The 13,603-nt window shown below is 41.3% G+C and overlaps 2 protein-coding genes across 2 annotated transcripts; one reads left to right on the top strand and one right to left on the bottom strand.

The window, feature by feature from the left end:
* The first annotated feature begins 1,470 nt into the window (after window positions 1-1,470).
* Window positions 1,471-2,118, top strand: LOC139464118 (uncharacterized). The gene has a single exon (XM_071245656.1). The coding sequence runs from the start codon at window positions 1,471-1,473 to the stop codon at window positions 2,116-2,118; it is 648 nt and encodes a 215-aa protein (XP_071101757.1).
* Window positions 2,119-9,570: 7,452 nt separating this feature from the next.
* Window positions 9,571-11,431, bottom strand: LOC139463324 (tropomyosin-like). The gene is made up of 2 exons (XM_071244576.1): window positions 10,561-11,431; window positions 9,571-9,992 (listed from the first exon to the last, which is right to left on the bottom strand). The coding sequence occupies exons 1-2, from the start codon at window positions 11,429-11,431 to the stop codon at window positions 9,571-9,573; spliced, it is 1,293 nt and encodes a 430-aa protein (XP_071100677.1).
* Window positions 11,432-13,603: the final 2,172 nt, after the last annotated feature.

Below are 13,603 nucleotides of genomic sequence, written 5' to 3'. Positions count from 1 at the left end.
GTGTAGTGCAATGTTAGTTACCATGTCAGTGTAGAGCAATGATAGTTATCATGTCAGAGTAGTGCAATATTAGTTACTATGCCAGTGTAGTTCAATGTTAGTTACTATGTCAGTGTAGTGCAATGATAGTTATCATGTCAGTGTAGTGCAATGTTAGTTACTATGTCAATGTAATGCAATGTAGTTACTATGTCAGTGCAGTGCAATGTTGGTTACTATGTCAGTGTAGTGCAATGTTAGTTACAATGCCGGAGTAGTACACTGTAAGTTACCATGACAGTGTAGTGCAATGTAAGTTGCTATGTCAGTGTAGTGCAATGTTAGTAATCATGTCAGTGTAGTGCAATGTTAGTTACTATGTCAGTGTAGTGCAGTGTTAGTTACCATGTCAGTGTAGTGCAATGTTAGTAATCATGTCAGTGCAGTGCAATGTTAGTTACTATGTCAGTGTAGTGCAATGTTAGTTATCATGTCAGTGTAGTGCAATGTTAGTTACTATGTCAATGTAATGCAATGTAGTTACTATGTCAGTGCAGTGCAATGTTGGTTACTATGTCAGTGTAGTGCAATGTTAGTTACAATGCCGGAGTAGTACAATGTTAGTTACCATGACAGTGTAGTGCAATGTAAGTTGCTATGTCAGTGTAGTGCAATGTTGGTAATCATGTCAGTGTAGTGCAATGTTAGTTACCATGTCAGTGTAGTGCAATGTAAGTTGCTATGTCAGTGTAGTGCAATGTTAGTAATCATGTCAGTGCAGTGCAATGTTAGTTACTATGTGAGTGTAGGCACTCGTGAAGAGCAACCTCCTCGTGGTGAGTGCTGGGTAGCGCTAATAGCTCTTCCCCCGTGTGGAACCGGGGCATAATATTTCCACAGCCTCCCATTGCTGGTCGTATGAGGCGACTAAAATGGGCAACCTGTTTGCCGTGGGTTGCGTCCCTGTGTCGGCTGAGGACGGGAGTCTGGTAGTTGAGGGCACTGGTTCCTGGAACTGTGTTCCTCTGCCCAACACACTACCTCGACCCTTATTTCGCCTAGAGGTGGTAAGATGGGCCCGGTCTTATCAATCGGCTGGTCATGCCAGGCCCTGTGCGTAAATTAGTATCTGCACACATGTGTTGTATAAAAATGTATATTTTGGTCTTGGCCGTGCTTAACATGTATGAATTAACAATTTTCGTTGGAATAAATTGTCTAGAGTCTTACGCCAGAAGGCGGTGGCTCATGGGCCAATCTGGTGATGTTGACCTCTGTACTCTGTATGTCTCCAGTTTCTAGTCGTGGACTGAACCTGCCTGGCACTACATCTGGTAGATAAATATAGCTATTCAAGTCATATTTGCTGGAGTATAACATCCCTGTATCCCTGGTGTTTGCATCCTGGATATCCGGTGCAATATAACACTGTCCTTCTTGACACTCGATGGCGGGTGGGGAACAGGGGTGCTGAATTATATTCTTTTCATCATGGCTCAACAACAATCTGGTTCTTCTCGGAATGAAAAAAAGAGACGTTTGGAGGAAATTGAAATTACAACTGGAATGGTTTCTCAAAATATGGATTCCTGGGCTCGTTTCCTGGTTATTGAGGCTGCTGACAAACTACCCATTAAATTGAATCCTTTTGCTATATCTAAGGCTGTGTCTGGGATTTGCGGTGAGGTCAAGAACGTCACCCGTCTCCGTAGTGGTTCGTTTCTGGTGGAGTGTGCACGGAGACAGCAATCTCTCAATCTTTTATCTATCTCCACCTTTGCCAATATTGAGGTTGCTGTGTCTGTGCACAGAACATTAAATTCATGTCGAGGCATTGTTCGTGACAAGTCTCGTTGTCTGTCCGACATGTCTGAAGAAGACATCGTTGCAGAATTGGGAGACCAGGCCGTTACTGAAGTTAAACGCTTCACAATAAAGAAAGACGGTGTCATCACAAACACTAATACTTATCTCATGACGTTTGCCCGTACATCCCTTCCACAGTCAATTAAAGCCCAAATCCGCTCCGATGCTACAAGTGCCAACATTTCGGTCACGGTTCCAAATCATGTCGTAACTCTGTGGTATGCCATCGCTGTGGTGACAGCCATGAGAGCACTGACTGTTATCATGATTTAAAGTGTGCAAACTGTTCTGGCCCACATGTTGCTTCGTCAAAATCTTGTCCTGTGTGGCAAATGGAATCTAAAATAATGAAACTCAAATGTGAAAGAAACATATCCTACCTGGATGCCAAAAACTATTTAAAGATCAGACCACGACTCCATCTACCATTTCCTACTCTGCTGCAGTCTCCCGCTCTGTAGCAACATCCTCTATTTCGTGCCAGACTGACTTGTCATGGTTCAAGTCAGAAAAACCTGTTGCTATTATTCAACTCACTCAACAGATTCCTGCCACTCACACTCATTCAGGATCTCAAACTGAGTTGTCAGTCTGAGAAACTGTCTCATATGTCTCTGAAAGAATCAGAAAATCAATCAAAAAAGGGAAATAGAAATTCAATAGAAAACAAGCACCGATCGTCCCTTCACCTTCAGAGGTTCCTTTACAGAACTCATTTGGGTCTCTGGATATGGAGGTTACTCTGTCCTCACAGGACAGGCGGAGGAGCAGTTCCTCCTCACATTCACGCGAGCGATCTCCAATTGAGCCACCATGACTCAATTGCCCAACATGATTAAGTGGAATTGCAGAGGACTTAGGCATAATTTTAATGAGATACAATTATTAATACAGGATTTTCAACCGTCAGCATTGTGTCTTCAGGAAACATACCTGAAAACTACTGATCAGTTCAACTTACGACAGTACAATGACTATCATTCATTTTCTCCTCCGGGAGATAAAGCAACGGGAGGTTCTACTATCTTGGTGCGACAGGGGATAATACATAGTCCTGTCCCTCTACATACCAATCTTCAAACTGTTGCTATTCGTCTGACTCTGCACATTGCTTTTACGCTGTGCTCTTTGTATATCCCTCCTTCTTCTGATCTTCGACAGTCTGATCTTCAAGGTCAGTATGACCAACTCCCAAAGCCCTGCATCATCATGGGTGATCTGAACGGACACAACCCGCTTTGGGGATGTGCAAATACAAGTTCTAAAGGAAAAATCATTGAGGAATTCATTTCTGACAACAACCTGTGTATATTTAATGATGATTCTGCCACATATTTACATCCAGCCACGGGCTCGTATTCTGCCCTCGATCTGTCACTCACAGACTCAAACTTGTATAATGATTTTGCATGGTCAGTCCATGATGACCTCTGCGGGAGTGATCATTTTCCCACTATACTTAAAACTGTTAATCCTATTGATGAGCCACCATCATGTAGGTGGAACTTTACCAAGGCTAATTGGTCCTTATATGAGGTACTGTGTACTGACAGAATAAAACATGATATTTTCCAGGATATTCCAGATCCAATACAGTTGTTTTCGGATTTGCTGAATGACATTGCTGACCAAACCATTCCTAAGTCCTCTGCGAAACCCCATATTCGTAAACCATGGTTTACAAATGACTGCAAACAGGCCAGAAAGTGTAGAAAGAAAGCAGAAAAATATTTTCGCCGACATCCTACAGTCCATAATTTGGATAGAGTTAAAATTACACATGCCAAGGCACGACGTGCTTTTAAACAGAATAAGCGTCAATCTTGGAGAAACTATGTCTCCAAAATAAATTCCCGCACGCCCATATCCAAGGTGTGGAATATGCTGCAAAGAATAAAAGGCAAAGGTTCAAGATCGTCTGTTCACCACCTTAAAGAAGGTGACACGTTCTTAACGGACAAAACAGATATTGCCAATAAACTTGGAGAAACGTTATCAAAACATTCTTCAACATCTAACTATGTCCCGGAGTTTCAAAAATTTAAGAGACAACAGGAAAAGATAAAAGATAATTTCACTTCTGATAATGGTGAAGACTATAATGAAGTCTTCTCATTACATGAGCTACATACCGCCCTTAGGCAAGCTCATGACACAGCAACAGGAGCTGATAACATTCATTACCAGCTTTTAAAACATTTACCTGAATCTTGTCTGGAGACACTTTTAGACATATTTGATCAAATATGGACATCAGGGAATTTTCCTCCTTCATGGCATAATGCCATTGTAATACCAATACCGAAGCCTGGCCGGGATCATACAGATCCCTCTAACTATCGACCTATATCCTTAACAAGCTGCGTATGTAAAACCATGGAGCGAATGGTGAATAATAGATTAGTTTGGTATCTGGAACCAATAACCTTCTCACAAATATTCAGTGTGGTTTCCGGAAAAATAGAAGTACTATTGATCATTTAGTACGATTAGAATCCTTTGTTAAAAATGCTATTGTCAATAAACAACACGTAGTATCCATTTTCTTTGATCTTGAGAAGGCATACGATAATACCTGGAAGCATGGCATTCTGAAGGATTTACATGATTTTGGCTTGAGAGGTCGTTTACCTCATTTTATATCACAGTTTTTAACAGACAGGCAATTTCAAGTCCGAGTTGGTACAACCCTGTCTGACCATTATCAGGGTGTCCCACAGGGCAGTATTTTGTCTGTCACTTTATTCAGTATAAAAATTAACAGTTTGTCAAAAGTTTTAAATGATTCAGTTGATGGATCCCTTTTTGTGGATGATTTTAACATGTCTTGTCGTGTTGATTTTTCCATCACCAGGGATAACTATTTCAAAGTTTCATCACTCAAGGATCTTTTTAACATAAACTCTCATTTAATTATTGTTTTTTTAAAGGACATTGAATTGATTAATAAATTTTGATGTAGAAAGTTCTATATTTTATAAATTGGTAATATATCATTATGAACTGAGATTGTTAGTGGTTGTACCCTTGATGGGGGTTGAAGTAGCGTAAAATTATTGTCCCCCAGAGAGGGTACGTAAGCCCACTTCATTCAAAGTAATTTATATATGCCAGGTTTTTAATCGTAGAATGATTGTTTGTTTTAAATTTTGGCTACATATCTCCATAATCACCAATAACTGAAGGGATGGTGTCAATCCTGCCGGGGTCCTTGCAGGTAGCAAAGGTACTGTAAGTCTCCATGGTCCCTGGTATGGTGGCCTAGCTTTGGTTGTTGGTGATCAATAGCCTGTTTTTATGATGTGGCGTCTGTCCTAATCCAATCATTTTATTGTTCTAAAACTAGTTTTAAAGTTATATTCTGTGATATATTGCTAGTTGTTGTACTGTCCTTTGACGACAGTTTTTTAATATATGCTATAGCTTGTTCAAGTCACGATATGGCTGAAATATTGCCGATGTGACTCTAAATATTAACTCACTCACTCACTCACTATGTCAGTGTAGTGCAATGTTAGTTACTATATCAGTGTAGTGCATTGTTAGTTACCATGTCAGTGTAGTGCAATGTTAGTTACTATGTCAGAGTAGCACAATGTTAGTTACCATGATAGTATAGTGCAATATTAGTTACCAAGTCAATGTTGTGCAATGTTTGTTATCATGTCAGTGTAGTGCAATGTTAGTTGCTTATGTCAGTGCAGTGAAATGTTAGTTATCATGTCAGTGTAGTGCATTGTTAGTTGCTATGTCAGTGTAGTGCAATGTTAGTTACTATGTCAGTGTAATGCAATGTTAGTTACCATGTCAGTGTAGAGCAATGTTAGTTGCTATGTCAGTGCAGTGCAATGTTAGTTATCATGTCAGTGTAGTGCAATGTTAGTTACTATGTCAGTGTAGTGCAATGTTAGTTACCATGTTAGTGTAGTGCAATGTTAGTTGCTATGTCAGTGTAGTGCATTGTTAGTTACCATGTCAGTGTAGTGCAATGTTAGTTACTATGTCAGAGTAGCACAATGTTAGTTACCATGAGAGTGTAGTGCAATATTAGTTACCATGTCAATGTTGTGCAATGTTAGTTACCATGTCATTGCAGTGCAATGTTAGTTGCTGTGTCAGTGCAGTGCAATGTTAGTTATCATGTCAGTGTAGTGCAATGTTAGTTTCTATGTCAGTGTAGTGCAATGTTAGTTACTATGTCATTGTAGTGCATTGTGGTCGATGTGTGTATCGTGTGGTAGATGTGTGTATCGTGGTGGCAGATGTGCATACCATGGTGGTAGATGTTTGTATCACGGTTGTAGATGTGTGTGTCATGGTGGTAGATATGTGTATCATGGTGATGGATGTGTGTATCTTGTAGGTAGAAATGTCTATCATGTTGGTAGATGTGTGGATCGTGGTGGTATATCTGCATATCATGGTGGTAGATGTGGGTTTCACGGTGGTAGATGTGTGTGTCATGGCGGTAGATGTGTATCTCATGGTAATAGATGTGTGTATCTTGCAGGTAGATATTTGTATCATACTGGTACATGTGCATATCATGATGGTAGCTCGTGATATCGTGGTGGTAGATGTGCATATCATGGTGATAGACATGTGTATCTTGGTTGTAGATGTGTGTATCATTGTGCTAGCTGTGTGAATCATGGCGGTAGATGTGCATAATATTGTGGTAAATGTGTGTATCGTAGTGGTAGATGTATGTATTGTTGTGGTAGGTTTCTGGCGTGTCCAGGGGACGCAACTCTGCACATCGAACTGCAGTGCCTTCTACGACTGGTGGACACGTAAATCCCCTCAAGTCAGTGAGGAACTTCAAAGAAACACCCCCACCCCCAACACTTTGAGACAATGAGGACATCAATGTACAGAGAGCGTCGTAAGAGCCCAAGTTGCCCAGACACGGGCCGACATTCACCTGGAGGGAGACTGGTCTACTACAGTTGCTGCGACAAATCGCAACTTCTTGATAGCAGACCAATGGAATGACAGAAGATCTAACCTGAAACTTTTCTGCGATGCAGACATCATGTATTCATCACCACGTTCGTTAAGATATATATCCACCCTTCAGAATACAAGGAACATGGAGAATTTTGTCAAATGGCCAGTCGAGCTAAAGAAGTTCCTCTTGTGCCGCTGAATCAAGTGGACAATATTTGGGTAGACACAACAACATGGATTGAGGGAGTGGATCAGGGTCTTAGACGCGAGAAGGAAATATTTTGAACAATGAAGTATCTCTGATGGACTATACTGATATCGTTGCACGTCTTCCAGGATGTTGATCAACATGCCTACTTGGTCTAACCGGCAAAGTCATTCATCCTTCACAGTCTCACATTGCGACCCATTACTGTACTGAGAGACACAGGGGTACTCCAGTCTTTGTTGTTAGGGGGCGTTTTTATGTTTCTTCTGCTAACTCAGATGTTCAATTTGGAGGGCATCTGTGGAATTACGTCGAGACTCCATTTTGTTAATTTGCAGTCACTTCTTGTGACAGGTTTGGTGACAGTTGATGTCAAGATAACTCTACCAGTTTCAGTGAGTGAGTGGTTGAGTGAGTGAAAGGAATGAGTTGAACGCCGCTTTGAACAGAATTCAAGTTATATCACGGCTTTAGGGCTTGTCAGTTTAATGTGGGAAGAAAGCCTGAAGTGATGCAGGTCTTAGACGTTTACCACTTCGGTGAAATCCACGAGCACGGGTATGATGCTGACAAACCTAGAAACATATTCGGAGTGAACCGGGATTGGAACCCACAAACATAGGTTTCTGGCCTGACCAAGGAACGCCCCTCTTTACCCCAGTTTCAGGCGTTGAGTTGTTTGTTGGTAAGGACTTACCAATGTATCGGCTGATCCATGTCTTAGCATTGAACCAAACACGAGGGTGCATCAATCTGCATTATCCTGTCATACACATAAGTCAATGTATTCTTCATCCACTTGTTTGTCTGGGTTCAATCAAGACTTAATCTTATACATAATTAAATATGGTTGGTGATTACAGTTAAAGAATAAAGTTTAGCCTGTTGCTTTGGTTGTCGCTGCAAAGAACAAAACTTAAATAAAGAATGCTGTGTATGACATGGCTAATCTGAAAATTAAAAATATTCAATAAACACAAGAATGGATGATCGTATCCATTGTTTTTGTTTATAAGCATCCACCAATCAGCGGGGTTTCATGTATCTAGCTCTGATACATAAGCATTACATGTATATAATAAGTACATTTCTATTCTGAATGGTGGTACTTTGGGGAACCACGTATGTATGCGCAGTTTGAATTCCGATTACTTCACTAATTCATATAATATCTTCATTGTTGTGGCAAACTAAAGTTAAATAACACAAGATTCTTGCCTTTAATTGTTTGTCTGAATATCTCAAAAGAACATTTGTACATTTGTATAAAACAGAAATTGTGGAAAATTAGAGTTATCCGCATAGAGCGAATATACAAAGTTACGTTATATAAACTAAAAATTTAATAAATTTTCTATGCCATCCAAATGGAAATGGCATCATTGCAACCACAATACCTTCAGCTTTATGTTGATACATTTTTATTATACAGTATTATAATACATTGAAATTTACGATATTGGAAGCCTTCTATGGACCTTGTTTGCTTGGGTCTAAAAATGAAGCTCGACGAGAATCACGAAATTGCGATTCTAGGGTACCTCGATGAATATGATGGAAACAGGTTGTTAGTTAATCCCAATATCTTAAATGCTAATTTGCAGGGTGGACCTAAGTAGCCCATGGCCTATCTCTTAAAATATTTGCTTCATGTGCTGATACCAATCATTATCTTGTTGGTACTTTCATGGATCATTCACTTCTACTTTTTTCTTCAAATGAGACTACTTTTGTACTTTATACTGCTCATATTTAGAACGCTGATCCTGTACTCTTGGACGCAGGTCATATTAACGCATGATGACCTCTGAGTCTGCTCAGGTACTTGTTTGTTTCTTCTCATATGATGGCGTTTTAATGAGGAAACGGAAACCTCCAAACAAGTTGCAAGGCTTGACATGCATGTTAGGTGGTAGGAAAACTAATTCCTACCCCCCCCCCCCTCCCCCCCCCCCCCCGGAAATACCTCCCCCTGCCCATCTGAAGCGTTAGAAGAGCCCTTCAGTCGGGTCATTGTTGTCTGTGTTGGCCCTTGCCTGAAACAAAGCTTGATCATCAGTTAATGTTGACATTTATGTGTGCTTCGACCAGATTTATAAAAGCCATACCGTTAAGGACAATTACTGCGAAAGTTATTGTTGAGACTTTGGCGACGTTTTTCACTTGAATTTCATGTCAAGGCTGTTTCAGCAGGCCATGCGTGAGTAGACAGACCAAATCTAAGTGCATTGGAGGGATTCACCGATCAGCACCGATGCCCAGCAACCTACATGTATGCTTGTTATAAAAGGCGAATTAATGTGTGGGGTTGTCAGAATGTCATCGTACCCCGACGATGTGAGACGTTGCTCATGATATAAATCGCAGGTCAGTCTCGTCAAAACTCGATTACTTAAAAGCCGCATTGCTGGCGCTAAACAACAAACAAGCAATCATACATCAATCAATTTGCGTGATTTAACAGAACCTGTCACATTTTTCACATACAATAGTAATACCATGATTTCTCAAATGTAACACTGCTAGTAACATCTTTATTTCTAAAATGATAGTTAGTGTTGATTGTACTAGTAGTGGTGCAAGAGTACCCCGCCAAAGTATGATTCTTGGGTGCCAAAGAGTCGGTCAGTGCCACTGTACTTCTCCAGCCAAACAACATCACCTCTCCTTAACTGGGCGGTTGTGATAACAGAAGCGGTACTTTCCGTGGAATTGTTATTGGAGATGCCCGTTCCCTGTGCCAAGTAGCCATGGCGGTTGTGATTCAGATTTAGTCTGATTGTGACTCGAGTGTTCTTCCCAAAGGAACTGGCACCAGCCCAGAATATGAACGTCCCATGTACAGGCGCGGTGAAGAGCCCGGTCTTGCCGTCATAACTATCTCCGAGGTTGTAGAGAGCCGAGTCGAAAATAAGTTTCTCGGTGTCTTTTACGTCAAAGTAGTAGGCACTGGGACTAGCTTGGAATGCAACAGCTGTTTCAAGACGATCTAGATCAGTAGAAGACAATTTGTGTGAGTGAATAATGCATTGAATGTATTGTCAATTGTACAACATCGATGATCAAATATCTCTCATGCAGTAAACAAATGCATTAGCCTTTTCAGATTCACAGGTAAATGTTAGAAATATGTGACAACAACACAGTAATAAGGCCGAATGCCTTCACTTCAGACGTTTCCTGTACAATCAGCAAGAAATCCTTCTTCAAGATTACCACCAAACAATATACATGTACCATACGAACAAGTACAATCCACCAATATACGTGTCACAACAATGTCACGCACCCATTGTGATCCACATGAATATCGCCCATCTGTACATCCCACACAAGTACCAGATGTCCATTTGTCTCATTTTTCCTACTATTCATGACATTTGACACTTTTGATTGCTTTTATGTCGCTTTCTGGCTTCTCCTTACCAATCTCCTTTCTCATTATAAACAAAATCTTGGTGTCGCAATACCTTTGACGAGTTGCAATTGTATACAAACCACCACCTCAAATACGCCATCCACACAGGTTCTAGCTGATAATGTACATGTATACTCACCTATGGAAAAGGAAATGTTATTCAGTGTGTTACTGTGGTCCTCGACACTTTGTCCCAGGTCATGGAGGCCTTTCATCAACTGACTGACTTCGCCCTGTGTTGTGTTCGCCTCGAGGGTAGCATTGTCCATAGTTTCTATCAGGGACGTTAGTTCTTTTTCCAAATCACCAACCGCTACAGATGAGGAATTCAGGTAGTCCTGAATAATCTCTACTTCACACGCAGTTTTGTTCGTGTCAGCCCGGGTCAGTGAAAGCTCCGATTTTAATAATACTATTTCAGCCAAATTTGACTTAACGTCAGAACTGATTGCATCCAAAACGGTTTCATTTATCAGTGCGTTTTGTGCCTTCACGTTGGAAGTTAGTCGTGCAAGTTCACGTTTGATAGACCTCTGCTCAGACGAGGTCCCGTTAGATTCAGATCTTGCAGCTGAAAGCTCAGTTCGGACAGTTTTCAGCTCAGTCTTCAGGTTCGTCAACTCTGAAAGATTTAAAGATTGTAAATTTACCAGTGCTAATTCTGACTCAGCTTTCTTAAGATCATCTTTCACAGTGTGTAGTTCTGCCAAGGCATCATTCAATTGTGTCTGCGTAACTGTGAGATCCCGCACTGCATCAATGTGTTGGAGTTGGAGGGAGGATAATTCTGTCCTCGTTGTTTTAAGGTCGGCTTTCACAGTCGTCAATTCTGTTTTTGTTGTCTGGAACCGTGCCTCGAGACTGTTCACCGTCTGTTCCATCAGAGTCACGTGACTTGTGATACTGATCAAATCTGCATCCCCGTTTGGCTTTGACATAGGTACAATAAGGCTGGCAGCAAGGGGCATGAGCAGAGCCAAGAGCAACGAGACCAAAGTTAACTCACACATCGTGATCTGATAAAGGGCTTTCACTAGCACTATCTCAGGACTAATCGCCAATACCTGGGAAGAGAGACACGCGGGCGAACCATTGATAAGACATTGACAACGCTGTCCTGCTCCAAATAAAAGGCAGCTGCTGAACACTTGGAAAAACAGGGTTCCTATATGTGTGTCTGTCAAAACACCTCTAAGCACATAAGAACTTTCGCCGCTCATGGTTCTTTAGGTGTAATGAAATAATAAGGTAGTCCTAGGCGACGCACAATAGCAGTATTTCTGTCGTCATTATGCCTCATCAAAAACAGTCAGTAACAGTAGGGAGAACGTAAAACGTAAAACATAGTCATACGCGACAGTCAACATTATTTTTTTGATCTCATACTGACTCATAGTGACAATGGTGGGAGGCGTTTGGGAGGAAGTTTTGGAAATTATGCTTTTGAATTAAGTTTAGGTTTCAAAAGTCTAATGAACATCTATTCTTATTTCATTCGTAAATGTTTATCATTGTTAAACAATTTATAAAACGGAAAAATAGTAAATTGGCCACTCCCGCATTCATAAATATGTTTGCTTACATTTATACAATGAACATTTGGATCTCGAATTTTCTGTCTATGCACAGTGATTTGGCCTTTTAGTTGCATACTATTCAGTTGCATTACCTTAAAGTGCTCACCACATCCCAAACATGTTAAAATGTACACAGTAGAACATGGATATAAGGAACTACAAGGGACTGGAGAAATCAGTTCGTTATATACGTTGTTAGAGATATACATGTACGTTTACGCTCGGAAACGTCCGCCATCTTGGCTAAAACAAAACGCAACACACATACACGTTTATGCACGTTTCATCACGCATCTATCGGAGATTCAGTTAAAAAGTACCCAATGATACAACTTCAAATGATTTTGATGCAATAGGTACAGGTGATTGCTATTGGCGGATATTTTTACTTATGGAACAATATTGCCAGTCACCGTAGGGACTACCCGCGCTACATGTATTTCGATTGCGAATATGTTATTTTGACATTTAATAGTCAAACGGCCTCAAATATGACTTTTAACGAGTCAAAGCATGGCAATTATGATATACTCACACGCAAAAGAAACGCAAGTGGTTTCAAGCAAATAGGTAGCAAACACGGAACCATACGTTGATACGAGTTTTAGCATGTAGTGAAACCTGCTGGTGTTATCAATATTTTTGGTTGCATTTTGGAAGCCCCGAGTAAAAACGCAACATAAAAAACGAATCGCCAAAACGCACCATTCCAATGAATACGTGGGTATCATGCACCCATTTCAAAACGAACTGTCACGAACTGTGGGTATAAAACTTGGACCTACCACTCCTTGGTCAACAATGCCACGCCTAACTCAAATTCAGAGAAACCAGGCTATCGGACGTTTGGAAGCTGGAGAGTCAGACCAAGATGTTGCCCGTCATTTCAACGTTAACATAACCACAATTTACCGTCTCCTGCATCGATACAATGCTACACAGACCACAGATGACCTTCCTCGGAGCGGTCGTTGTAGGGTCACCACACCTCGACAAGATCGGCAGATTACCCGTCAACACCAGCGACATCCGTTCCTAACTGCAAGTGAAAGTGCACGACAGACCATAGGAACACATAATCGACACATTAGCCGGGATACTGTGATCCGACGTCTCAGTTCCAACAATCTCAGATGTCGTCGACCAGCACGTTGCCCTGTTCTCCAACCACGGCATGGACCAGCACGACTTCAGTGGGCACAGGGTCATCACAATTGGCGTCATCGTGAGTGGGGGCGTGTCATCTTCTCTGATGAAAGTCGCTTTGTGTCTCCCATGCAGACAGAAGAGTCAGAATTTGGCGGCGTCGAGGTGATCGTTTCGCTGACAGAAACGTTGTGGAAAGGGATCCATGGGGTGGACCTAGCGTCATGGTATGGGCAGGGATTGGACTTAATGCGAGACCTGGACCCATGTGCTTTCCGAATGTTGGTCAAGGTCGGGGACACGGCGTCAGATCCCACGTTGTTCCATTTTTTGCACAATATCAACAACACATTTCCAGCAGGACATCGCTCGTCCCCATGTTGCTACCATGTTCTACCGTGGCCAGCCCTCTCAGCCCTGATCTGTACCCCATCGAACACTTGTGGGATGAAGTTCAAA

Source organism: Haliotis cracherodii, unplaced genomic scaffold, assembly GCF_022045235.1.
Source record: "Haliotis cracherodii isolate W230 unplaced genomic scaffold, xgHalCrac1.p SCAF_16, whole genome shotgun sequence".
NCBI classification, from domain to species: Eukaryota; Metazoa; Mollusca; class Gastropoda; order Lepetellida; family Haliotidae; genus Haliotis; species Haliotis cracherodii.
Note: the sequence above shows the minus strand (reverse complement) of the source record. Positions and strands in the feature narration are given on the sequence as shown.